Raw genomic sequence first — 27314 nt, forward strand, 5'->3', positions numbered from 1 at the left:
CTGCAAATATCGAACCTGTGCTCCAGAGCGCGGGAGCTGAAACTACCGAAGCCCGTGTGTCCTAGAGCCCGGGCTCCACAACTAGAGAAGCCACCGTGATGAGAAGCCTGAGCGTGAACTAGAGAGCAGCCCCTGCTCACTGCAGCTAGAGAAATGCCCAATTAGCAATAAAGACCCAGCACAGCCAGAAATATAGAATAACAATAATAAAATCACATAGATGATTAAAGTCAGTTTATTCGGAATTCTCATGGAAAGAGTCCAGTTACAGAGGCTTTTGATTTTGGCTGTTGCCCTGAGTAAGGTAATTGATCAGCCCCTCTGAGCGTCCACTAAGCCTCTGAGGAGCGCAGGGGTCAGCATGTGCAGAGATCCCTGCGCACAGAGCCTAGTTCACGCTTAGGCACCCAATCATATCAGAGTTTTCAAAACATAGACATTGTGTCATCAACAGTAAAACCTCCTGCAGAAATGTACACTGTGGTTCTTAGAGCCATAGTTTCAGCTGCCAACTCACTGTAAGGGCACCGAGTGACCTGCCACCTAGATTCAGTCAGGAGGTTTTGCTGAAAAAGTTCCCCACAAGGAAGGTAAAACAGAACTAAGAGGAAATGTGACCATCTGCAGAGCTACCGTTGCAGTGGAAAGTGCAGCTCATCAGAGATCTTTCAAACAGAGAACATGGTGCAAACTGAAGTCAATATTTGTTAACAGAGCTCTCATCAGCAACCTGGTTCCTGTCTCTTAACTGATAAGGACAATGGAAGGCTTCAAAAGGAGTGTGGCTATCCTATGTAGCACAGAGCTGTTAGAGAACTGGTCTTTCGAGTTAGCAAACTCTGCTGGTAGGAAGTTGGGGAAGAAAGAGCTCACTAGCCAGATGGTAAGTGTTTTTCCTTGCAGCGCTTTTCAAAAATGCTTTGATCTCAAAGGGAATGGAATTTGAACACAAAAATTTAGGTTGAAAATAATCATTGCCCTTGATTTTCTGTTTATGAAAAAGGTAGTCTTACCAGTGGGAAAACCAAGGTACAGAGTGATGAAGTCCCTTAAAGTCTTGTTTGTATTACATGGAACTTCGGCCTCATGTGTGTGCTAAGTCGCTTCAGTCATATCTGACTCTTTGTGATGTGTTATGGACTGTAGCCTGCCAGGCTCCTCTGTCCATGGGATTCTCCAGGAAAGAATACAGGATTGGGTTGCTATGCCCTCCTCCAGGGGATCTTCCTGACCCAAGGATCGAACCCACATCTCTTACATTGCCTGCATTGGCGGGTGGGTTCTTTACAGCTAGCACCAAATGGGAAGCCCATTGGCCTGCTGTACTGGAAAAGAAATGGAGGAGGGTGGGTTTGGGAGGGGGTCTTGTGGTATATAGTGCATGCAGAGTGCTCATATTCCAGAATTGTTCTTGCTGGAATCCGCTGAAATTCAGAAATGGAATCTGTTCAGATGGTGGATAAGGGAAAAAATCTTGGGAAGAAACGAGCTCCTCAGTAGGGGTTGGGGGGGCAGGGGAGAGGAATGTAGTGTGTGGAAAGGGGGAAGGAAATAGGATGGAAAAAAAGAGAGTGATGTGTTTCAGGAGGAGGGCTGCTGGGGGCCTGTCTTTTGAGGGGAGTGGTGGGTAGGGAGGAATAACTGACTCAAACCCATGTCTGGCATGGGGACCTCTGGTTGATGGCTCCATTCCTCTCCTCTCTGAAGGCTCTCAACAAAGCGTGCAGGGTCAAATGTGGCAGAGCTGGCCCCTAAAGCTGCACCCACTGTGTGTCAGGTGTGGAGAAGAGGGAGCTATGTATATTCATGTGCCGTATTCAATGACATGCATGTGTCACTGCCCCCAAAGTCTCAATATGGACCTTGTCATGACATTCCTGCTAGTCTGTATACAGTATAGGAGAGAAAGCTCCGACACCCACAGAACCACATTTAATCCCTGCTCTTACTCATGACTCTAGACTATTCACCTAACCTCTTTAATTCTCGTACTGTTCACTTATAAAGCCAGCATATTAGTACTAACGTCAGGCTCAGAGGGTGGTGTCTAAAGATGAAATGGGTGTAAAGTCATAGGTGACTCAGTCAGTAAAGAATCCGCCTGCAATGCAGGAGAGCTGGGTTTGATCCCTGGGTCAGGAAGATCCCCTGGAGAAGGAAATGACAACCCACTCCAGTATTCTTGCCCAGGAAATCTCATGGACAGAGGAGCCTGGCAGTCTACAGTCTATGGAGTCACAAGACTTAGTAACTAAACCACCACTTAGCTAATATCAAATGCTTAATAATGTCAGCCCTCATCGTCGTCATTATTTTTTTACTTTTCCTACTTTGGGAATCTTCACCTCTGTGCCCTACTGGTGGCCCACGGTGGCTGCTGATTTGAATCACAGAATCCCCAACAGGAAGGAGAGTTCTCTCTGCTCTTGAACAGGATGTGTAGGTGAGGAGCTTGACCCTTCCACATTTGGATATGTGGACCAGTAACTCAAAAAGCTCGGGGATGTCTTTGGTTTTCAGATTCTTGCTTTTCCAGTAGGAGAACTCTTCATCTACGTCCTTCAAAATATTTGTCCTATGATTATGAGGGTCTGTATTTCTCTGCTTGCCCTTCTACACTTTCCAGTTTTTTGCGAGTATGGAGAAAAATGGGGCTTCCCAAGTGGCTCAGTGGTAAAGAATCCACCTGCCAATGCAGGAAACCGGGTTCAATCCCAGGGTCAGGAAGATACCCAGGAGAAGGAAATGGCAAACCACTCCAGTATTCTTGCCTGGAGAAACTCACGGACAGAGGAGCCTGGTGGGTTACAGTCCATGGGGTCTCCAAGAGACAGACACGACTCAGCGACTAACAACAAGAGCAAAATTCTCAATACTTCTGCAGTGATTTACACACAGAGGTTCAAACTGGTCTGTGAAGGAAGGACGAATACCTCTCTCCAGGGGAGTTTTCCAGGGAAGGCGAGCAGCTTTTCTCTTGTGTAGCTTCAAGGTCTATCTGCTTGCACTCTGGAAGATCTCCTCCAGCCTGGTGGGTTTAATTTCATCTATATACTCATGGATCCCAAATTTATATATATATATCTGGATGTAGGTCTCTAACCTACATGTGTTCCCTGAACTTCAGCAGCAAATAGCTCATTGATGCCTTGACATCTCCAGCTGTATGTCTAAGAGGTTTGCCTGGTTGTATATGTCCCATACTGAGGGATTCTCACTCCAAACTCTGTCTCATGTCCAGGCTCCACCTTAGTAATTAGGAGAAAAAATATATGGCCAAATTTCGTGCTAAATTGCTCCAGTCATGTCCGACTCTTTGTGACACTATGGACCATAGCCCGCCAGGCTCCTCTGTCCATGGGATTCTCTAGGCAAGAATACGGGCATGGTTGCCAAACCCTCCTCCAGGGGATCTTCCTTGACCTAGGAATAGAACCCAAGACTCCTGCATTGGCAGGCAGGTTCGTTACCACAAGCATCACCTGGGAAGCCCCCTATGGCCAGATTAGTTTAGATAAATTCTGAAAATGAAGAGTAATTCTGAGAATTCTTAAAAAGAGGGTAATCTGCCCTTGCAGTCAGCAGGCATTGGAAGATTTCTGCTTAACTTGGCAGAATTCATGGCTGCTCAGTATCTTGGATTTAGTTACTTATTGGAAGCCCTTGCCTTTCATGTGTTGTCTTGCTAAGTTATTATAAACTACTATACTTTTACACTGGATGGTATCATAGTAGTTAGAGGCCAAAATTGCTTAGTTCTGTATAGAAAATGGGCTTAAAGGAAATTAGGGCTATTTATTTTATTTCATCTCCCTGTCTCAATCATAAGAAGGAAAGATTTATCACTGTAACCTCTCTTTTCAGTTAAGATTAGGGGGAAAAAAAGACGTGTCTTTGAGGTTCAGCAAGTCTGGTTTCAACCCCAGCCACAACTGTGTGAGCTTGGTCAAATTATTTAACCAGTCTCATCCTTGGGTTTTTATTTTAATCTGTAAAATTTGAATGCTGCTGCTGATAAGTACTATGCAATATTGTACTTTCAATGCAATGACTTAAATGTTGAATAATTGAATTATTTTATAGTGATAGCTTTTATTTATCACAATAGCTAGACTTTATTAAATGCTTCTGCAAGATATCATGGGTATGCTATTAAAACTCTAACTGAAGCCTTATTGAAAACTAGGAAACCAAGATAACCATGGCCTAGTCTGAATGAATAAATGCCTAAACTTAATTAAAAAATTTAAGATGTTTTAGGATACAAAATGTAAGTTTGTATTCAAATGTAAGCATGTTTAAGGTAGTTTTATTTTGTTTGTCAAAATGTTACCTAGAGGTTACAGTGTTCTGGGCACTGTTCCAAGCTTGCCTGCTCCTGATTCTGTGGAGCAGATTCTCAGTGCCAAAGCCCACATGATCTTAACAACTAAGTCAAGCATAGCGATAAGCAGATCTAATTCCTTGAAGTAATGCCAGCATCTTGTGGTGAATCTCCCAGCAGTGACAAGACTTTTCATCTCTCCCTCTGAGACCGCATGACTGATATTGGTGCAGAAGGAGATGCCTGCCTCAGAAACATTGCCAGCCACAGGGGAGAAGGGCGAGAAGTGGTGGTGTTGTCAACTAGCTCCCAAAATCCACTGGAACGTTTTTTGGGCAGCACCTCCTCTTTCAACCTTCATCATATCATAGCAAAATAATATAGTGGTTAGGAATCTAGCCTTTGGAGCCAACCTGCTTGGGTTCAAATTCTGGATCCATCTCTTAGCATAACATAACTTGTACCATTGGCTTACCCTCTTGATGTCTCAAGGCTTCCCTGGTGGATCAGACGGTAAAGAATCTCCCTGCAGGGCCAGAGACCCAGGTTTGAGCCCTGGGTTGGGAAGATCCCCTGGATAAGGGAATAGCAACCTACTCCAGTATTCTTGCCTGGATAATACCATGGACAGAGAAGCCTGGTGGGCTACAGTCTGCGAGGTTACAAAGCGTAGGACACGACTGAGCAGCTATCACTTGGTGTCTCAGTGTCCTTGTCTGTAGAACAGCTGTAATAATAACAGTGCTTGTGTCACTGGGCGGTGGTGAGAATGAAGGTGCTAATACATGTAAGCCATTGAGAACCATATGTTGCCGGGGTCCAGCCCCGGTGGATCCAGGGAATTCGAAGCGGGGACGGCGTCGGCGAGGATCAGGAAACAATTGCTTAATTAAACGTAATTAAGGATATAAAGAGTAATAGAATGAGGATAGCTCAGTGAGGAAATTCAGTGGAGAAAAGAGGCTGAATAATTCAGCCAGAAGGTAAGAGAAAGAACGACATGGTGAGACCAAGTTTCGGTGAACAAGGCCCCGCACTTTATTTTCCAAAGTAGTTTTTATACCTTAAGTTATGCATAGAGGATAATGGGGGAAGGGGTAGAGTCCTGCAGTAAGCCAGGCTTTCTTCCTGCAATCTTATCATATGCAAAAGTTTAGGTGATTTGCATCATCTCCTGGCCCGGAGGCCTTTTTCTCTAAAGGTGATTATTCTAAAGTCAGGCGCCAGCCTCCAAAAAGCATTAGATAAAGTTGCATTCCTACAGAGCAAAGGTGTGGTGGGCTATAACAAGAAAAAGAATTAATTCAAGGGTCCCAGGTTACAAACATTAAAGCTACTATTTACACCAATTATATTAATCAATACACTGCCAGGGACACAGCAGGTAAGGGATATGGAGACTTAGCAGCAAACATTGGCCCAACAAGCGAAAATCCCTTCACCAATACAATTTCTAATCAATCTTTTAACTGCTCAAAGGAATCTGTATTTAGACAGTTTAGAACATCTCATGCCTCTCACAGTTTGGAGGCTCTGAGCAATCACATGTGGCCGGAAAAACCTATTCAGGCAGGCTAGAGGACTTCCAAGGGAGTTTGTAGGTTGAAACACTGTCACAGCCAGGAATTATTAACTGGAGCTGTAAGCTAACTCTTTTTTCAGAGAGAGGTAGTGGGGGACAGCCCCCCGTAAAGTCAGAGGTGTAGGTGAAAGCACAAAGCAGAAAGTAGGCAGACTCTGGTTTTGGGGGTAGATTGCTCGAGAATTTCCAGGGAGACTCCTGAGGCTTGATCCCGCCTTTGCGTATGCCAAGCCTCCTTCCTCATGACCTTTGCCAGGGGCGGAGCTCGCTCCCCAGAGTATGTGACATACAGTGAGTTCCTGAGAAGCCTTAGCTTTGGTTATTTATTACTGTGCTGGTCTGGAATCAGTCCCAGAATCCTTCTGGGATGTGGTGAGTTTTAAGTTAGTCAAATTTACTCATGACTGAGTTACACCAGCTATGTGGAGCTAAAGGCAAATTTGCAGCTAACATTTGTTTGACATGGAACCCAAAAGTTGAGGCTGACAGTTTTCCATGTTTCTCTGTTAGACAGTCTAATGACTTCCCTCTGTTTCTATGAACTCCTTAGAAAAACTTGCCTTTCCCATCTAAGAGCCCTGTAGGGACTTGAATCTGAGAATCTGGAATCCGTGTTTGGATGAGACTATGTTAGTTCTGGATCTTAAACAGTACATTTGCAAAACCCCTTGGAGTCTGTTTACTTTTTATCTCTCGTCCCCATTTGCTTTTGAAACTCTCTCAGCACCAAAGTTGCTGAGCCTTCCTCTCTAGAGTCTGTCAAATAAAGTATCAAGGAGTATCTGGATGGGCAGTCATAGGGTTCCCGGATTTCCAGATCATTTGGAACTCAAATTGTAATAATATTGGAGCCACAAACGCCAAGCATTAGCTTGAGTAACTGATGCTAAAACGGGATAAGATCTGATTACTTCTTCCAAATGATTATTCTGTTGTCCTTAAATATTTATATATCAGGGTCAAGAGTTCTTGGTATAAGTAAACCGGCACTTTTGAACGAGTCATGGATTTTGGCTCAAGATGAAATTTTAGGGTGGGTGGAGTGGGTGTGTGGAAGGATGTCTCTTATCTCCCCTTTCAAATAAAAGAGGGAATTTGTGCTTGTGGGGAGTCGGTAAGGAAGAAGCCATAAGAACTGGAAAATCTTCACAGCTCAGTCACTGACTTGAAGTTCTTTCCTTCTGCCCTTCACTTAGGGTAAGCATCCTTTACTTAACTAAAGTTCGTAGTAAAAACGTTTCCATACATGTAATGAGAAAAGTACCAACAATTCATGTGTAGAGGAAATGTGCTATCCGGAAATATATTAAGGGTTATTGTAGTCATCCTATATTTGTTGGTTTCTTTATTGGTTCCATCTTTCCTCAACTCTTTAAGAAAAAAAATATAGCTGTTATCCTTTTGTTGAAAGAAAAAAAATGTAATTGTTTTTCGTAGACCTTCAACTCATCTTAGAAAGCCTTTGGTGGATCTTGGGGACAAACAGGGTGAGAGACATGTTTTTGAGGGTTTGGAATGGTGTCTAGGGCAATAATTTGATGACCGTTTTAGCCATCTCTTTCTCATAATCCTTAGGAAATATGGGATGAGAGCTTGCCTGTGTTCTTGGGGGAAGAAGGGGGTCATGTGAACGCACAGCCAATTGCCAGCTTGTGTGGATGTTTGTGGTTTTATGTCAGCATTTATAATATTGTGTTGTCTAGGGTCACTTGACTTTTATGATTTTTTTTTTAATAGAAACTTATTTTCTTTCCTCTTAATTTAGCTTCAATCATGAGACAGTGAAACAGGACGGCCAACATCAGGTCTGCATGGCCCCAAGGTCTAGTATTCAATGATGTGTGTCTGAAGTTAGCTCATATACTAAAGATCTGCTAAGGATGACTCCTCCTTGCAGGGGGCAGGGGTATTAAGCAAGTCAAAATCATGGCTGTAAATATTTTGCTTGAGAATTTTAAAAATTATTTTTAATTGGATAATAATTGGTTTTTAAATTAATTTATTTTTAATTGGAGGATAATTGCTTGCTTGTGATTTCGAATGACTCATTTTTTTGGTAGAGATACTGACAGTTCTTTGCAACTATCTGTCTTAGGGAATATCATCAATCTCCTAGGTGGGAGCTTTGCCATTGGATGTCTCAGACTCGACCTGAATCATCTTGAGAATCGGTTCTCAGCACCTGCTCTCACTTGAGAAACAGAATGAGACTTTGGGTCTCAGTAATTCTAACAGCTCTCATACCTTCCACATCAGCTAGGTTTAGTAAGTATTGCTTTTGAACTAAGATTTAAAACAATTTTAATTAAGTAATTCCAAGAACATGTGCCTTGCTATCCAATTGCTCTAACTGAATGGCAATGTGGAGAGTTCATTTATGTTCTACAGTTATTCTTTTTTAAAAATTCATTTATTATTTATTTTTGCTTGTTCTGGGTCCTTGTTGCTGCAAACAGGCTTTTTATAGTTGCAGCGACCAGGGGCTCCTCTCCATTGTGGATTGCCCTGCAGCATGTGGGATATTACCAGACCAGGGATTGAACGTGTGTCCTCTGCTTTAGCAGGGGGATTCTTATCCACTGCGCCACCAGGAAAGTCCTTAGAGTTATTCTTCATCAGCAGCTCTTCATTTGTCCCCTTTATGGGGATAAATTTTTTATAACAAATACAGCATCATTTTGATTTAATGCATTCAAATACTCAAAATGTAACATGATGCCTGCACGTAGAAGTATGGGCAGCGTTTGTTGACTCGACAACATGCTTTGTGTAGGTGGACTTGGCTGCGTTGCTTTGGAGCAATGTGGAAGATTAAAGTCCAGGTTAAAGCACTAATGTATGTACCCATTGTTAGTCGCTCAGTTGTGTCCAACTCTGCAAGCCTGCGGACTGTAGCCTGTCAGGTTCCTCTGTCCATGGACTTTTCCAGGCAAGAATACTGGAATGGATTGCCGTTTCCTTCTCCAGTGTACCCATTAGAATATTTCATAAAAGAGCTTAGACGATTTACTTATTCTTTCTCAAAGTGTCACAAAGTATGACAGCTTTCTCAATTTAATCTTGCTATTGTTTAATCACTAAGTCATGTCCAACTCTTTGCGACCCCATAGATTCTAGCCTGCCAGGCTCCTCTGTCCAAGAGATTTCCCAGTCAAGAATATTGGAGCAAGTTGCCATTTCCTACTCCAGGGGATCTTCCTGATCCAGGGATGGAACCTGAGTCTCCTGCATTGGCAGGCAGGTTCTTTACCACCATACTGCTGGGGAAGCTTAGAAGGGGATATTTAGAATACCAAAATCGTAATCTTTTCATATGATCACTTCAAGAAATTTATGTGTTTATTCGTTTGTTTTTAATTTGCAGGCAGACCATTTTTGGGCCTGGAAAATGAGGCTTTAATTGTGACATGTTCCAGACAAGAAAAATATCCATACCCTGTGGACTGGTATTACTCAAAGACCAACAAAAGTATTTCTACCCAGAGAGGAAATCGGATAGTTGCCTCAGGGAAGCATCTCAAGTTCCTCCCAGCCAAAGTCAGCGACTCGGGATTTTATACCTGCATTGTCAGACGGTATTGTCCAGGCCTGCTCCTTCGTCTTTAACAGCTGATATTCTGAGCTGCCTCACTTCTCTTCCCTTTCTAGACCTCTCGAACAGTCATATGTATGAAGTAATCTGAATAAAAAGCACTTCTAGAAATGTCTTCATGGTGAAGTTCAGGTGGTGGTGAACTATTTGTCATTATTACTTGGAGGCACTGCAAAGCATGCAGTATTTTAGTTCCCCGAACAGGGATTGAGCTCTGTTAGGGATGTGCCCCTCTGCAATGGACTCACAGAGTCTTAACCACTGGCCCACCAGGGAAGTCCCTGGTAAGCTATTTGTATGTATAATTGCAGGGCTTAACTTATAGCCCAATTAGAAAAAGACCAGGTTGTTCTAGTGGCTGAGAAACTGAGAGCAATCACTCACTTTGAGTTCCAAACAAGAACAATCCAGTATAAAAAGGTTAGGCTTGTGATGAATGTAAAAGGGTGGTCACCTGGGCCTTCCACCTGAGGGGCAAGCCCGAGTGCATTACTCTACATGCGGTTGTCACAAATGTTGTCTCATAAATGTTGTGTGCCTGTTTGGTAAATATAAGCTATGAGACCAACTATGTCCAAAGGCAAATCGCTCTAGCTGGGTACCTGGGCTCTGAGGTCAGATGGTGCTAGTTTTGAATCCACGGTCCTCACTGCTTATCTGTGTGCTGTTGTTAAGTTGCTTCTCCTTCACTGTTACCTCATCTGTCAAATACACATGATAACAGAACCCACTTCAGAGCCTGTTATGAGCACAAAATGAGGTAATATTACCACCATAAATAGTATATAGAAAACTCTTAATAGATACTAATTATTTTCATTATTATATCAGGCGTTGGTGTCACAGCACATACAGTATACAGAGAAATGGTGAGGGAGTCCTTTTTAAGGCTACAGCAGAGGTTATGCTTTAAGCTTCGCTGGTGGCTCAGTGGTAAAGAATCTGCCTGCCAATACAGGAGATGTGGGTTCATCCAGGACGATCTGCTGGAGAAGGAAGTGGTAACCTGCTCCAGCATTCTTGCCTGGAGGACCCAATGGGTAGAGGAATCTGATGGGCTACAGTCCATGGGATTGCAAAGAGCTGGACGCGACTGAGCAACTGAACAGCAGCTACAAGGGGTTATATTTTATTTAAAATGTAACCAAAAAAGCAATTAAAACTGTAGATTTTAATGACTATTTTAAAATAAGAACTACTGTGTATCAATTGTTTTAGGAAGAAACATTAGAGTTGAATTATTTCATAGTGTTAGTATTCAGTAAAAGTTAGAGTCAGAGTAAGTCATTTCATAATGCTGCTGCTGCTGCTGCTGCTAATGCTAATATTAAGTAAAAATTAGAGTCGGATTAGGCTTCCCTGGAGGCTCAGTGGTAAACAACCTGAGAGCCAGTGCAAGAGACGCAGGTTTGATCCCTGGGTTGGGAAGATCCTCTAGAGAAGGAAATGGCAATCCACTCCAGTATTCTTGCCAGATTAAGAGTTGGATTAAGTCATTTCATAATGCTAAATAATATTAAGTAAAAGTTAGAGTTGGATTAAATTATTGCATAATGCTAAGTGACTTTTTAAAAATTGCTTATTTTATTTTAATAGTCCTACCTCCAATAAGACTGGATATGTGAATGTCACCATTTTTGAAAAACAACCAGATTGCAATATTCCAGATTATCTGATATATTCAACGACATCTGGATCAGAAAAAAATTCCCTAATATTTTGTCCTACAATTAACCGCTACAATTGGACACAGCCTGTTGAGTGGTTTAAGGTAAAAAGAAACTTGCCGGGAAATAGATGAAAATACACAATCAAAATAGGTAAGAAAGAATTACTAAAAGTGGACTGGAACCTTTCATTTCAGAACTGTGAAGTTCTCCAAGGACCAAGGTACCTGGTACACAAGTCGTTCTTGCTGATTGACGATGCAACCAACAAGGATACTGGTCATTATACATGTAAATTTATACACAACGAATATGGAGTCAAATATATTGTAACAGCAACCAAATCATTCACAGTTACTGGTAAGCTACTGAATGTAACAAGGGCAATATCGAAAAAAGATAAAGTGAGAGAAATCGTGTCCTTCTTGTTGATTTGCCTGTATTTTATCCTCCTCCTTGAGCTTCCTCCTGCCTCACCTTTTCTTACACATCCTCTAATATGATGCAAGGAGATTTTCTAAATTATACACCATCATGTTTTAAGACATTTGGGGGAGGGGGCGAAATTACACTATGAATCCAAAGCCACATCTGCTCTCTCCTCTATGTTTTAATTTTTCAAAGGTAATGCAATCACCTAACTTTTTTTGAACTGCAACTCAACTATTTGAAGAGCAAGATTAACTCTCTTTCTCCCAATGTCTTGTCAGAGTTTCTGTAAATAGAGCAAGATCTATTTACTCTCTGATATAACTAACTGGATTAGAAGTATAATGAGAAACTTTATAAAGAGATGCATAGATATTATTGGGTGGTTTTCAATCTTGATTTGCAAGGCTTTCATCATCATCTACCACCTTAGGTGGTCATTTAATTCTAAGTTTTAAGTTCACCTTACATTCTATAAAAATCCATCAGGGGAAAGGCCTCACAATCAAACATGCCCGATCTACAAAGAGCTGGGGTCTCCTCAGCACAGCTTGATCTATGGGTATAGATGAAACCTATATGCCTGGCACATTTCTTTGGGCAGAACCATAGTGGACAAGAGTTTTGTCTGGAGTTTTCCAGGGCTCCGCCCCTGTAAAATGAGCAGCACTGGACCACATTTGTGCTCGCATCTCTCAGTGTTCAACATCAAACCCCACGGAGGTCCTTAATCACAGCATTCTGAGATAAGTGAGAATCAAGGGGTACAGGAATGCATGCGTGCTCCATTAGAACTAACTTCTCATTCAGTTAGTTATATCAGAGATTAAATAGGCTTCTCTCTATTTACAGAAACTTTGAGAATATTTTTACCATGTCTAAGCAGGAATTTGGACTTTCTGATATGGCAAGCCACATAGGTGGAAGGTTGCGAGCAGAAGTGTAGACTGACGTGTTTATCACTTTCACGGGTCTTTGGAAATCCTCCCTGTAGCGTTATGCCTATTCTATGGAATCAAGGTTTTCTGGCAATTGCTACATTATGCAATTCATTTAATGGTTTGCATAGTATTTGTTTTAACAATAAAAAAGAGAGAAGAGAAAATATATATATAAAAAAAACCATAGCTAATAACAGAAAGGTATTGCTTGACTGTTTTGGTTTCATTTGTGTGTGTGTGTGGGGGGGTGTATGTGTATACATGTGTATTTCTTGCCATGGATCACTATTGAAAAATTTGAGAAATATCACTGTGAAATAGGTTAGAAATAAGAAAATACAACCTTTGTATTGACGACTATTCAATGCTCTCCAAATATTGAAATTCTGTCTTTGTCTTTAATTTCAGAGGAGAAGGGCTTTTCTTTGCCTCCTGTAATTAAAGCGCCTCCACAAAACGAAATAAAGGAAGTGGAAATTGGTAAGAAAACTATAAGAATACTGTAAAATTTTTGCCTGGAAAATCCTTCCACGTGACCCAGGGGTCAGGCTATCTCCATAGTAGGTCTTGAGGATTAAATGAGATATACTTGCAAACACCCACCTTGGGCACTTTCTAAAATTAGGGATATGTGCTCACCACCATATACAGCACTCACATTTGTACTGTGCTCTGCTTTGCTTTTTGTTTTTTGGTACTTTCACCTGTGCTGCCTCATTTCCCTCTTGCTTCTGTCCAGGAGGTAGATATTGTCCCACTTAATGTTTATGGATGGTTAGGCTTAGACGGATCAGTGTGTGCTGTGTGCTAAGTCACTGCAGTCATGTCCCACTCTTTGCGACGCTATGGACTGTAGCCTGCCAGGCTCCTCTCTCCATGGGATTTTCCAGGCAAGAATACTGGAGTGGGTTGCCATGCTTCCTCCAGGGAATCTTCCCAACCCAGGGATCCAACTCGCAACCCACATCTCTTACATCTGCACTGGCAGGCAGGTTCTTTACCACTAGGCACCTGGGAAGCCCCATCTTTCTATTAGAACGCTAGAGTACCTTGTGTTCCAATTGTGTGTTTATACCCTTGTCATCTTCTGGGAGACTCTAAACTCCTTTTCTCTCTTCAGATGCCTCTTGTTTGTTTTTTTCGTATTTTTAAAGTCTTTCCTGAATTTGTTACAGTATTGCTTCTGTCTTACATTTTGGCTTTACGGCTGTGAGGCATATGGGATCTTTTAGCTTCCCAAACAGGGATTCACCTCACACCCCCTGCATTGGAAGGACAATTCTTAACCACTGGACCACCAGGGAAGTCCCTGGATGCCTAATTCTTGACCCAGGAATTACGAACTCAGTAGGGGACAGCTGAATGCACTGTCCTAAGGCAGGAAACAGCCCTTAAGTCTTTCCTCTGAAGGAGGAAGTCTCAGATTAACAGGAGGGAGAGTAGAGAGGCTCTTGTTAGAAGATTAGAAATAGTGGAATAGTTAGAAATCGTGGAATTGTAGCTGAGTCAGGTGAAATGGTTTTACCTACAAAGGTAATAACAGGGAGAGGAGGGGTATTTGGTAGGATGAGAAAGGAGTGGAAGACAGCCATTAAAAAGAAATTGCAAATGACCCAATTTCATTCCTTTTTATGGCTGAGTAATAGTCCCCACAGTGAGTGAAAAAAGTCAGAAAGAGAAAAACAAATATTGTATATTAATGTATATATGTGGAATCTAGACAAATGGGGCAGGTGAACCTATTTCAGAGCAGGAATAGAGACGCAGATGTACAGAATGGATGTGTGGAAATGGTGGGAGTGGTGGAATGAACTGGGAGATTGGGACTGACATATATACACTGCCGTGTGAGACAGATGGCTAGTGGGAACCTGCTGTACAGGGCAGGGAGCTCAGCGTGGTGCTCTGTGACGACCTAGAAGATTGGGATGGAGGGGGGTGGAGTGGGGTGGGATGGATGTCTGACAGAGAGGGCATATGTGTGTACATACAGCTGATCCGTGTTGTTGCACAGCAGGAACACAACATTGTAAAAAAAAAAAAACAAAAAAACATTGTGTGCTCAGTCACTCAGTCGTGTCCCACTCTTTTCAACCCCGTGAACTGTAGCCCGCCAGGCTCCTCTGTCCATGGGATCTCCTAGGCAAGAATACTGGAGTGGGTTGCCATTCCCTTCACCAGGGGATCTTCCCAACCCAGGGATCGAACCTGTGTCTCCTGCATTGGCAGGAGGATTCTTTACCACTGAGCCACCTGGGAAACCCCAAACAACTATATCCCATTTTTTTTTTAAACAGCTATACTCCAATTTAAAAAAAATAAATTTCAATGTATAGTAAAGGGAAATCTTAGATTATAATGTGGCATTGGTGAAACCTCTTTAGTTTCTGCTGCAGAGCAGGGGAGAAAGGCGAGGGGGGAGGGGGCTGACCTTTACCCTGACCTGTGAGTGAAATGAAGAAGCTGGGAGAGGAGAGGAGGAGGCGAAGGGAGGGCAGAGAAAGAAGAAGGTGCTGCCGATGAGGAAGGGAAACGGGGATACATTTATAGCCATGCATCTGCCTGCAGTGCAGGACATGAGGACTGGCTTCCCGGGTCAGGAAGATCCCTGGAGAAGGGAGTGGCAGCTCACTCCAGTATTCTTGCCTGGAAAGTTCCTTGGACAGAGCAGCCTGGCAGGCTGCAGTCCATGGGGTCAAAAAGAGTCAGATGTGACTGAGTAACAATTTCACTTTTCTTTCGTGGCACACAGAGGATGTTCAGTGAATTTTTTTCACATTAAATTAAATCCCATTTGAACAGAATTTTATGGATGAGTTTCTTTCCTTCTTATCTAGGAAAACCAATAAACATAACGTGCTTGGCTTGCTTTGGGAAAGGCCCTCAGGTCATGGCTGAGGCCTTCTGGCGGGTGAACGGAAGTGAGGTCAAGAACTTTGGTGAAACGAGAATACAAGTGGTGCAGGAGCAAACACAAAGGTATTTTTAAACGGCAGTTAAAGCAGTCCCTACCTTCCCACATGGTTTGCAACTGTACAGTAAGCGCTGAAAGTAACAGACTGCCTTTTAATCCTAGCGATGAGCTGACTTGCCGAAACACCGTTTTAAAAATAGAGGATGTAAAAGAAGAGGATTTGACATCGAAGTACGACTGTCTGGCCATGAATTTCCACGGCTTCATCACGCACACTGTAACACTAAGGAGGAAAAATCCAAGTAAGGCGTGTTTCTGAGACTCCAGTCACTTGAGTTTGCTGTATCAACTGTAAGCTGAAATCATATTCTTAGAGAACAGTGTGTTGGTGTGCGGTTGCAGGAAAATCCATCAAGACAACAAAATGCTCCATCTCACAAACTGAAGAAGGCAGGAGGAGAAAAGATTTGTCCTGGGTGTAGGTATTACACATATACACATTGTATATACAGACAGATATATATTGTGTAGAGAGACAGAATTCAAGACAGAAAGGAAGCGATTGAACTGGCACCGTGCTTTTTATGATCAGCACACTCAGACACCGTTAAACCAGTCAGTAAGGACACACTCCTTCTCCCTGGGAGTGAGTGCACCTTTCTTCCACTCCCTCCATGTACGACTGTACACAATGATGGCAGCAAAAAATAGTTTCACAAACACTTCCTTCCTGAGCACCTGTCGATTCTCTCACTTGTTTGCACATCCAAGTAAAGACACTCCCCTGGTTAGATGAAGCATTTAGTCCAGTGTAACAAAGGGTGCAGGGAAAATTCTGATATCTTTTCTTGTTACTCCATGTGTGATGATGTAGAAATTATTTAATGTGTTTGTCATATAGTCACAGGGAGAGTTCAACTCTCAGTTTATACCGGTAAGTGGGGTACTGTGCTGTGCTTAGGCGCTCAGTTGTGTCGGACTCTTTGTGACCCCATGGACTGTAGCTCCGCCAGGCTCCTCTGTCCATGGGAATTCTCCAGGCAAGAACACTAGAGTGGGTTGCCATGCCCTCCTCCAAGGGATCTTCCCAACTCAGGGACCGAACCCAGGTCTCCCGCATTGCAGGTGGATTCTTTACCATCTGAGACACCAGGGAAGTCCAAGCGAGGTACAGTCCAGATTAATTTGGATAAACCCACAGCAGCACAACTTGATTGGGAGAGATGGGAAAATTTAACTAATTTGATAGGGTTATTTAGTCTTTGCCTGAAGTGGTCCTTGGGATTTTTCTTGTTTGAATTCAACATGAACCACTGATTTGTAAGTTTTTGTAAAACAATGGAGCCATGACTACTGCAGATGATTTTAAATGCTATCATGCTCCATGGGTTGTCAGGATTCTGCTAGTTATATATACATATATATATCCATGTCATCTCAAGATGTGTTGACCCTGATGAGATGTCATTTTATGCTGACATTTGTGGTGTTGGTGGGCACAGAAGACCCCACAGGAACGGGAAAGCCACCCGACCCCAACTCTGCCACGGCGTCCTTATCCCACTGCTGTCTGTGCTCACATTGTCGTTTTATGAATGTTCTCTAGGTTCCTGTGTATTGGAATTGTTTTCTTTCTTTTTTTTTTTTTGATTGGAATGTAATTGTTTTTTTTGTGTTCGTTTCTGCTGTTCGACCAAGTGAATCAGCTATGTGCATACATATATCTCCCACCTTGGATCTCTCTCCCATCCCCGCCCCCATCCCACCCCTCTAGGTCATCACAGAGCTCCCAGCTGGAATTGTTCTCATGTTCTGCATACATGTGATTTTGTTTCTTCTAATTCATCTTTATATGCTGACTTTCACCTGCTTTTCTTCAAATCAACACGATTATACTGTCTCAACAACTGTGTAAATTAAACAAAAATTGTTGCAACTGCTTTTAATGGTCATAATCAATTCCTTTGTTTCTAATCATACAGTAAAAGAAATTACACACTGTCCTGAATTTTAAAAATGAAAACTTAAAAAGCCTATGTCCCCATATGATTAAATATTCAACATTTGATACTACTACTATTAATAATAATAATGCGTGCATTCAGTTGTGTCCAACTCTTTGTGACCCCAAGGACTGTAGCCCGCCAGGCTCCTTTGTCCATAGCATTCTCCAGGCAAGAATCCTGGAGTGGGTTGCCATTCCCTTCTCCAGGGGATCTTCCCAATCCAGGGATCGATCCAGGTTTCCTACATTGCAAGCAGATTTTTTACTGTCTGACCCATCAGGGAATACTACTAATAATAAACATTTATTCATTGTTCTCTAAATATGAGGACCAGTCATTATTTTTCATACAATTTTTCATTTGTTTTATCAAAAATCCATAATGCAGTTATGATTACTATTGTCTACTTTTATAAATGAGGAAATTGAAACAAAGAGAGGTTGACTAATTGTGCAGTTTTACGAGCCAGGATTCAGACACAGCTTTTCCTGTTTATAAACACTTACGGAAAATATTCAGTGTTAGGCATCACATTTAAGGGTTATTTATGCATTTGTAAAGTAACATTTAGGAAGATACTGAACTTCAACTTCTCTAAATGTCTTCAATTAACTTCTCTCTGCTTGTAAACCAGTCACATGTATAAATATTGTGCAAGAAACTGGAATTCCCAGCGCTTGTCCAAGTATTATTTTTAGAAAAAGTGACCTGGAGAGGAATCGTGTTGAAAAAATTTACTTAGGGAATATTTATCATTTAAACTGATGACAACACAGACACCAGGCCCACGGCCAATTTTCAGTTTTGAATCAGCTCACTTTAGTCATTATTTTTACATTTTTTTTATTAAAAAGTTTTTTTTTTTTAAATTTGGTTGTGCCATTAGGCATGTGGGATCTTAATTCCCTGACCAGGAATCAAACCTGTGCCCCCTGAAGTGGACATGCAGAGTCCTAGCCACTGGAGTGTCAGGGAATTCCCCACCTTGGTAATTCTTGATTTCATACTGCTAGATAGTCAGGGAGCTGATGAACTAATGAAGGAGTTTGCAAATCTGGACCAGTGATTTTCTTTGCAAAACTGGGAGCCTATGTCTTGAGATCAGATGCAAATGAAAAGGGAATTATCCAGCCAAATCTCATTTGAGTCTCCTCAAATTTATCTTTAAGTGGGACTATTTGTAAGATAGGATGGTTAACTATTTTAAAGAGAGAAGTAGACTTACAACAGCCAAAATTACTATTGATGAGCACAGTCCTTACATTCAGTTTGTATGTATCTGATACAGTCCAGATGGGGACCCTCTTGCATATATATGTTGTGAAGCAACGAGTAAGGGTAAAAGTGCAGCAGTGGCTAAAAAATGTTCAACAAAAGGGAAATAATGATGTGTTTAGGACCTGCTGCTGCTGCTACTCCTGCTAATTCTCGTCAGTCCTGTCCGACTCTGTGCGAGCCCATAGACAGCAGCCCACCAGGCTTCCCCGTCCCTGGGATTCTCCAAGCAAGAACACTGGAGTGGGTTGCCATTTCCTTCTCCAATGCAGGAAAGTGAAAAGTGAAAGTGAAGTCGCTCAGTTGTGTCCGACTCTAGCGACCCATGGACTACAGCCCACCAGGCTCCTCCGTCCATGGGATTTTCCAGGCAAAAGTACTGGAGTGGGGTGCCATTGCCTTCTCAGATTTAGGACCTAAAACCCAGTAATTTGACTTTATCAAACACTCATTAGAGAGTTACAAAGTTCTTGTTTCTCCCGTTGCTTTCACCAACCCCAGATGTGGTAAGTCTCTAAGACCTGCTGATTATTTCTCCCTAGTGCCACCAATGCCAAGCTTGTCCACTCTTTTCTCCTTATTACATGGATCTGGCCCCTCCCATACTGCAGAAACTTCCCTCTCATTCTACTCCGAGGATCTATTGGCCACGGAAACAAAACTTTCATACCATCAGACTAATCTTGCTTGAAAACCACCTTTATTGTTAAGGAACCACTCAACACTCTTCAGTGGTTCCCACAACCAGGATAGAGACAAAATGCTTTTCTGGACCCTCCAGTCTGATCAGAACCTAGGCCTGGATCCAGCTTTCCAATCATGTATTCCAGCAATTCCCCAAATTAGATTATCTGTCTTCCTCAGAAAACACACTCCCATCTCTGCCCTTGGAATCACAGCATCCTTGCATGCCAGGAGTGCATTTTTTCCTTTGAAACTCTCCGAGTCTTACTTGGAGACCTCCAGGGACCTCATTCTGCAGGAAGTCTCCAACTGCTAGTCCAGTACACTGTGGGCACGCCTTCCTGAAACCTCTGTTAGCTAAAACTGAGTCTTTCACTTTCTGTCTTAGCTAAGTTTACACGTGTCTCTACATGTTTTATATTGAAAAGACCCTGATGCTGGGGAAGACTGAAGGCAGGAGAAGAAGGGGACGACAGAGGATGAGATGGCTGGGTGGGATCACTGATTCAATGGACATGAGTTTGAGCAAACTCCAGGAGATGGGGAAGGACAGACAAGCCTGGCATGCTGCAGTCCATGGGGGCGTAGAGTCAGACATGACTGAGCGAGAACAACAGCTGTATCTCTTATGCTTTGAAAATCCCCTACAATGCCTAGCCTGGTACCTTGCACAGAATGGAGGCTCAATAACCATTAATTTACTATTTCTTGAAACAGCCATGAGAATTCCACGTAGGCAGTCCTTGTGTGAATCTCTTGTCCTCCCAATGGATGCCAGTACCCACGTGTGTTTTTATTTTCTCCTGTTTTAGAAATAATAATAATCATGTTTCTCCTCCCCCATCTTTTGAATAGTGGATCAACAAAGTACCTACTACATGCTTGCAGGATTTACCCTATTATTATTACTAATCAATGCCTTGGTGATAATTCTAAAAGTGTTCTGGATTGAGATTATTCTGTTCTGGAGAGACATAGTTAGACCTTCCAAAACTAGGAATGGTAAGTGGCAAGTTTCAAATTTTCTTTAATGGAAAAGGTTCTATAATGGCTGTTGTTTGCGTATCTAATAATCTCTTAATAGTTATGCTACTAAACTTAGATTTTCTTTTGCTTATTATTAGCGTATTATCAATAAATCTTTGTGAGTACTCAGAGGACACTCTTCATCCTGTCTGGTCATTCCTTATGGTTCTGAAATTCACCTAAACAGCTCCAATTTTCTCCCCAGTAGAACTGCTGTTCTTACTAATTCCTCAATAACAGAATCTGCTCCCAGCCCAGAAAGGGCATTTGGGGAAATATGTACTGGTAAAACTTTACGGAAGTCAAACATTTACAAAATTGTTCTTTTCCAGAGGTGAGCATGTTAGAAAGGTCCATCAGATTGTAGGTGTATTTTTACCAGAAACCCTGTTCCGTAAAGAGTCTTACCTCCCTACATATGTATACACATGAAAGGAAGCAGTTATACCTGCTAAATATGAACACCGTTCTTTCATTTGGAGGCAGATAAAATTTAGATTTTCCATAGAGTCACTCAACTAGAGCTAATTGTTTGATTTGTGAGAAATTCAGACCCCTTAAACATTTCTCCTCCCTTGCCACCATGAACTACATTTTAGCATTTTCACTTCCCCATGGGGAAAAGAAAAACTAAAATTTAGATTTGCCTGGCACAGCAAAAAAATCCCTTATCTGTGACTATAAATACTTATTAATATATTATTAATCAAACAGGACAATATGGTTTGAACTAAACTGGTCAGGCACTTGTCTGTGTTCAGTCTGAACAATCTGAACTCTGTTCAAGTTCAGCTTGAACTCAGTTCAAGTCTAAGACAGTAAAAAGGAGAATGTGGGACCAAGACTGGTTTCCTGATGACTGAGTGTGCTGAGTCGTGTCTGACTCTTTGTGACCCCATGGACTGTAGCCCGCCAGGCTCCACTGTCCATGGGATTTCCCAGGGAAAAATACTGGAGTGAATTGTCACTTCCTGCTCCAGGGGATCTTCCCAATCCAGGGACCGAACCCGAGTCTCTTGCGTCTCCTCCACTGGCAGGTTTATCCTTTACCACTGTGCCACCTGGGAAGTCACTTTCTGACGACATTTTGGGGATGGTAGATTGTTGTCATCCTCTCCAGATTCTAGAGTATTTGAGAGGCTGTGGTATATTCACCAATAATCCTAAAACTCTCCCCGAGAAATGTCTATCAAGAGTAAAATGAGAATTTTTTAAGGACCAGTTAATAATGTTGTGTTCCTTGCTCTCATGTTCAGATGGGAAGATCTATGATGCTTATGTGATCTATCCACGAAGCTGCAAAAACAGTCCAGAGGGGGCCAGCTCTGTGGAGTACTTTGTTCACCAGATTCTGCCCGACGTTCTTGAAAATAAATGTGGTTACAACTTATGCATCTATGGGAGAGACCTGCTTCCTGGACAAGGTAAACTTATCCACAACCATCAGGGACAGAAACTCTCATTCCTCAGAAAGCTAAGTGATGAGCTCTTGGATCAGGAGTTGCAATCATTATTCCAGGTCTTAGGACCAGAACTTTTAAATATTTCTCCAGAAGAAGGAAGTACTTCTTCTTTTCTTCTCCTCTCCCCATCACCACTCTGATCCTGAGGTCTTCACAGGAATGGCAGTGATGTGAAGACAGGGTAAGACATCCTTGTTTGTGGATCTGGCAGGGCCCAGCCCCTACTTTGGGCTTCCCTGGTGGCGCAGTGGTAAAGAGTCTACCTGCCAATGCAGGAGATACAGGAGACACAAGTTCGATCTGAGTCGGGAAGATCCCCTGAAAGAGGGAAAGGCAGCCCACTCCAGTATTCTTGCCTGGGAAATCCCATGGACAGAGGAGCCTGGTGGGCTACAGTTCTTGGGGTCACAAAGAGTTGGACATGACTGAGCAACTGAGCACATCCACCTGCCCAGGTCCGCCACTGGGAGAACTGACATCTCTGAAGTCTGTCTAGATCTGAAAGAAGACTTAACATCCAAAGAATTACATTCTGCTATCCAGAGGCACTGGCTAACATATTTGAAAGGACTCAAAGTTTTTATAATTTTCCTGACACTGGAGAAACATTTGCAAATGTATGTCCTCACAAGAACAGATGGAACTGTCTTCTGTTTCTTAATACTCCTTGTCAATTTCACGTGCTTTTGACAGCTGGGTCACAACTCTAGCATTTCAGTAGTGTTTCTTCTTTCTCTCCATATTTATGTCAAGTACTACCTTAGGGACCCTCTTTTTTTGCGGGGGGGGGGGGGGCGGAGGCAAGGAATACCACTTTATTTAGAATGGCCAGCCTCAGGGAGGGGATGTGTTAATTTCTTCTTTCCTGTAGCTATCCCCAGGTGGACAGGGTCCTGAACAAAGACACTTTGGAAACCCTCCTTCTAATGCTTCTCGAATTCCTCAGGGACCAGGAAGCATTTGGAACATGAACCAGGCAGGGTATGTTTCATAGACTGTGAGTTTCAACTGGCATTCCTACCAAAAAGGGATTCAAATGCCTATATGCGAGACAGCAAAAGAGACACTGATCTAAAGAACAGACTTTTGGACTCTGTGGGAGAAGGCGAGGGTGGGATGATTTGAGAGAACAGCACTGAAACATGTATATTGCCATATGTGAACTAGATCACCAGTCCAAGTTCGATGCATGAAACAGGGCACCCAAAGCCAGTGCACTGGGACAACCCAGAGGGAACAGAGAGGGAGGGAGGTGGGAGTGGGGTTCAGAATGGGGGACACATGGTGGATACACCCATGGCTGATCCATGTCAATGTATGGCAAAACCCACCACAATATCGTAAAGTAATTAGCCTCCAATTGAAGTAAATAAATAAAAATTTTTAAAAAGAAATGAACACATCACAGGTGAATCTGATTCATCCTGAAATATTCAGGTACTGTTAATGGCCTAGTACCAGCTTGCGAGAACTGTAGAGTATACAATTCAGGAGGATGTAACCCACATCTCTCCTGAGGTGCCCTTCTTCCTCCAGCTCTCCCCATTGGCTATTTGTGGACCCCATGGACTGTAGCCCTCCAGGCTCCTCTGTCCATGGAATTCTCCAGGCAAGAATACTGGAGTGGGTTGCCGTTCCCTTCTCCAGGGGATCTTCCTGACCAGGGATGGAACCCACGTCTCTGTTTCCTGCATTGGCAGGCAGATTCTTTACCACTAGCGCCACCTGGGAAGTCCACGTCCTCTGATCTCACCTCAACTAAAATAAATTAAAAACCAACACCAAAATTCACTTTTCCCTTAGAATAATTTCATAACTGGGCCATGCAGTGCATTTCTTCTCATGACGGTTACCCGCCATCAGCTCTTTCAAGCCCACTCTGCACCCCCTACTCCATCCAGTGGCCTGATGACTGATCTTTATGGAAGGCATCATCTGCTTCACACCAGGCTAGGCCAACAGGAGGCACAGGCAGGGGCTCAGAGGGCAGGGTGTATCCCTGGTCCCCTCCGGGTGGGGTAGCCTAGGTAGCTGTGCTTCTCCCTGCTGAGCACTGGCTGCTGTTGGCTGGTCCTCCAGGTACACAGCTTGGGCTCCGTAACCGTTCCCACCCTTCACACCTGGAGGGTGACTGTCACTCTCTGATGTTACCAGTTGTGGAGGTCTGAGCGTCTCTCATTGATTTCCCTTGGCTCCGCCCACATCTTTTATAAGCTGTCCTTTCATTAAACTCTCTCTTCTCCATGCTTTCAAGTATTCTGAGATTTCTGTTAGGATCTACTGACACAAGGGCTCTGGTTGGCACCATTCGACACTGATTTCCTGCTTTCAACCCTGTGGACTGGCAGTCTTTGGCCCCTGCTCTCTAAGAATCTCTGGACTTTTTTTTTTTTTTTTCATGGATGTGCTTCCTTCATCACTCTCTTCCCTCTTGCTTTGACAGCTGCATGTTTTACATGTTTTCAGTCCACCCAGAAGTTAAGGGAAATCACCGTAGAGTTGATGGTCGATAAACAGTGACTTGACAAACGGATCTCATCTTCCTTAAAATTTTCCTAGTTTCAATCAAATTAGCTTCTAAAAAAGAGACTACTGGGGGTTGGGGGGGGGGTGAGCAAAGTGGATCCAAGACTTCCTAGAGACTTGAGTCAGTTCAGAGAAGCAAAGGTTCCTGAGTTTGCGCTCTTCAACAAGAGAGTTAAAATTCTAAGTCAGAGTGAGAGTAGCACGGAAGTATATACATTACAATGTATAAAATAGGTCGCTGGTGGGAAGCTGCTGTACGCAGCACGGGGGACTTAGTTGGGTGCCCTGTGATGACCTAGAGAGTGGGATGAAGCAGGGGTGGGAGGGAAGCTCAAGATGGATAAAGTAAGTGAAGTAAAGTTGCTCAGTTGTGTCTGACTCTTAGTGACCCCATGGACTGTAGCCTACCAGGCTCCTCCCATGGGATTTTCCAGGCAAGAGTACTGGAGTGGGATGCCATTTCCTTCTCCAGAGGATCTTCCCCACCCAGGAATCAAACCCAGGTCTCCACATTGTAGGCAGACGCTTTACCGTCTGAGCCACCAGGGAAGTCAAGACGGACGGGATATGTGTATACTAATGGCTCAGATATGCAGATGACACCACCCTTATGGCAGAAAGTGAAGAGGAACTAAAAAGCCTTTTGATGAAAGTGAAAGAGGAGAGTGAGAAAGTTGGCTTAAAGCTCAACATTCAAAAAACGAAGATCATGGCATCTGGTCCCATCACTTCATGGGAAATAGATGGGGAAACAGTGGAAACAGTGTCAGACTTTATTTTTGGGGCTCCAAAATCACTGCAGATGGTGACTGCAGCCATGAAATTAAAAGATGCTTACTCCTTGGAAGAAAAGTTATGACCAACCTAGATAGAATATTGAAAAGCAGAGACATTACTTTGCCAACAAAGGTCTGTCTAGTCAAGGCTATGGTTTTTCCAGTGGTCATGTATGGATGTGAGAGTAGGACTGTGAAGAAAGCTGAGCACCAAAGAATTGATGCTTTTGAACTGTGGTGTTGGAGAAGACTCTTTAGAGTCCCTTGGACTGCAAGGGGATCCAACTAGTCCATTCTGAAGGAGATCAGCCCTGGGTGTTCTTTGGAAGGAATGAGGCTAAAGCTGAAACTGCAGTACTTTGGCCACCTCATGCGAAGAGTTGACTCATTGGAAAAGACTCTGATGCTGGGAGGGATTGGGGGCAAGAGGAGAAGGGGACGACAGAGGATGAGATGGCCGGATGGCATCACCAACTTGATGGACATGAGTCTGAGTGAACTCTGGGAGATGGTGATGGACAGGGAGGCCTGGAGTGCTTTGATTCATGGGGTCACAGAGTCGGACACGACTGAGCGACTGAACTGAACTGATGGGTGATTCATGTTGTACAGCAGAAACTAACACAACATTATAAAGCAATTTTCCTCCAATTAAAATTTTAAAAATTTTAACAATTCTAAGTCCTTTTGCAGTATGTAAACTAATATTCTAGGAAGATAATGTGTAGATAATTCCTCTGTCCATGGAATTCTCCAGGCAAGAATACTGGAGCGGGTAGTTGTTCCCTTCTCCAGGGGATCTTCCCGAATCAGGATTGAACCGAGGTCTCCCGAATTGCAGACGGGTTCTTCACAGGTTGGGCTACCAGGGAAGCCGCAACGTGTGGACAATGAACCTGAATTCCAAGTCTCCTGCTATGTAACTGTAGGCTCCCCTTGATCTAAAGAACTCTCGACTGCTCTGCCTGGGAGAGGAGAGGGCTTGGCACTCGCGCGGTGACAGCTGTGTGCGGGTTCTTACCTCCTCCGCCGTGTCTTTTATCACTAGATGTAGCCAGCGCAGTGGAAAGCAGCATCAGGATGAGCAGGCGGCACCTCTTCATCCTCACTCCCGAGATCGTGCACAGCAAGGAGTTTACCTATGAGCGGGAGATCGCCTTGCACAGCGCCCTCATTCAGCAGGACTCCAAGGCCATCCTCATTGAAATGGAGGCTCTGTGCCCGCCTGGCGGCCTGCAGTTTGAGGAGCTCCAGGACTCCCTTAAGCATCTCATCAAAGTGCAGGGGACCATCAAGTGGAGGGAGGACCACGTGGCCAACAAGCGGTCCCTGAATTCCAAGTTCTGGAAACACGTAAGGTACCACATGCCACAGGTGCCAAGCCGACTCCCCAGGAAAACTCCAAGCTTGGCATCCTTGAGTGCCCAGGGGTAGCAGTGGTTGCTTTGATGGCGAATGCATCCCGTGTTGTGGAGCCGTATTTCTCCTAACTGGGTCACGCTGCTGTACCAGACGCTGAGCTCCAGAAATAGGACTATAGCGGAGGGATTTCAGACCTCAGGCTTCATGCTCTAACTTTACTTCCGTTTCCCTGATTCCGGGTGCGTGCAAAATGCCCAGGGATTTTCAGCCTCAAGCTCCCTGACTCTTAACCTCACATTCCATCTCCCTTGGCTAGTCCTTCTCCATTGTAGTTTAGCATATTCTAGCTACAGGAGCCTGGTGGGCTGCAGCCCATGGGGTCGCTAGAGTCGGGCACGACTGGGCGACTTCACTTTCTCGTTTCACTTTCATGCATTGGAGAAGGAAATGGCAACCCACTCCAGTGTTCTTGCCTGGAGAATCCCAGGGACGGGGGAGCTTGGTGGGCTGCAGTCTATGGGGTCGTGAAGAGTCGGACACGACTGAAATGACTTAGCAGCAGCAGCAGCTATATTCTTCCTCTCTCTCACTCTCTCATTCTCTCTTTATCCCTTGTCTATATTACATAATTTGAACATATTTTGAAAGTTTTAGAATTAAATTTTCATGTAATCTTAAAGAATACTCAGATCATCTCTAGCGGAACACTGGTATTAAATCTTCCTCACTCTGCCAGAACATGTTCAA

The 27314-nt window shown here is 43.3% G+C and overlaps 1 protein-coding gene across 2 annotated transcripts; it reads left to right on the forward strand.

Moving 5' to 3' along the window:
- Positions 1-789: 789 nt before the first annotated feature.
- On the forward strand, positions 790-27091 carry IL1RL1 (interleukin 1 receptor like 1). 2 transcript variants are annotated; one of them, XM_061431787.1, is made up of 13 exons: positions 790-883; positions 6997-7103; positions 7672-7711; positions 8002-8171; positions 9271-9481; positions 11095-11269; positions 11363-11525; positions 12944-13015; positions 15373-15514; positions 15594-15751; positions 20270-20416; positions 21697-21864; positions 26254-27091. In XM_061431787.1, exons 4-13 carry the CDS (start codon positions 8111-8113, stop codon positions 26637-26639), a joined length of 1683 nt encoding a protein of 560 aa, XP_061287771.1. In that variant the 5' UTR covers positions 790-883; positions 6997-7103; positions 7672-7711; positions 8002-8110; the 3' UTR covers positions 26640-27091. The 2 variants fall into 2 exon arrangements, with proteins under 2 accessions (XP_061287771.1, XP_061287772.1); XM_061431788.1 differs by having other exon boundaries at positions 15612-15751.
- Positions 27092-27314: the final 223 nt, after the last annotated feature.

The sequence above is a fragment of the Bos javanicus genome, chromosome 11, assembly GCF_032452875.1.
Source record: "Bos javanicus breed banteng chromosome 11, ARS-OSU_banteng_1.0, whole genome shotgun sequence".
Taxonomy (NCBI): Eukaryota; Metazoa; Chordata; class Mammalia; order Artiodactyla; family Bovidae; genus Bos; species Bos javanicus.

Coding starts and splice junctions, on each gene's coding strand:
- IL1RL1 (XM_061431787.1), top strand. CDS start 8,111: ATGAGACTTTGGGTCTCAGTAATTCTAACAGCTCTCATACCTTCCACA. Junction 9,482..11,094: donor TATACCTGCATTGTCAGACG/GTATTGTCCAGG, acceptor TTATTTTAATAG/TCCTACCTCCAATAAGACTG. Junction 11,526..12,943: donor CAAATCATTCACAGTTACTG/GTAAGCTACTGA, acceptor CTTTAATTTCAG/AGGAGAAGGGCTTTTCTTTG.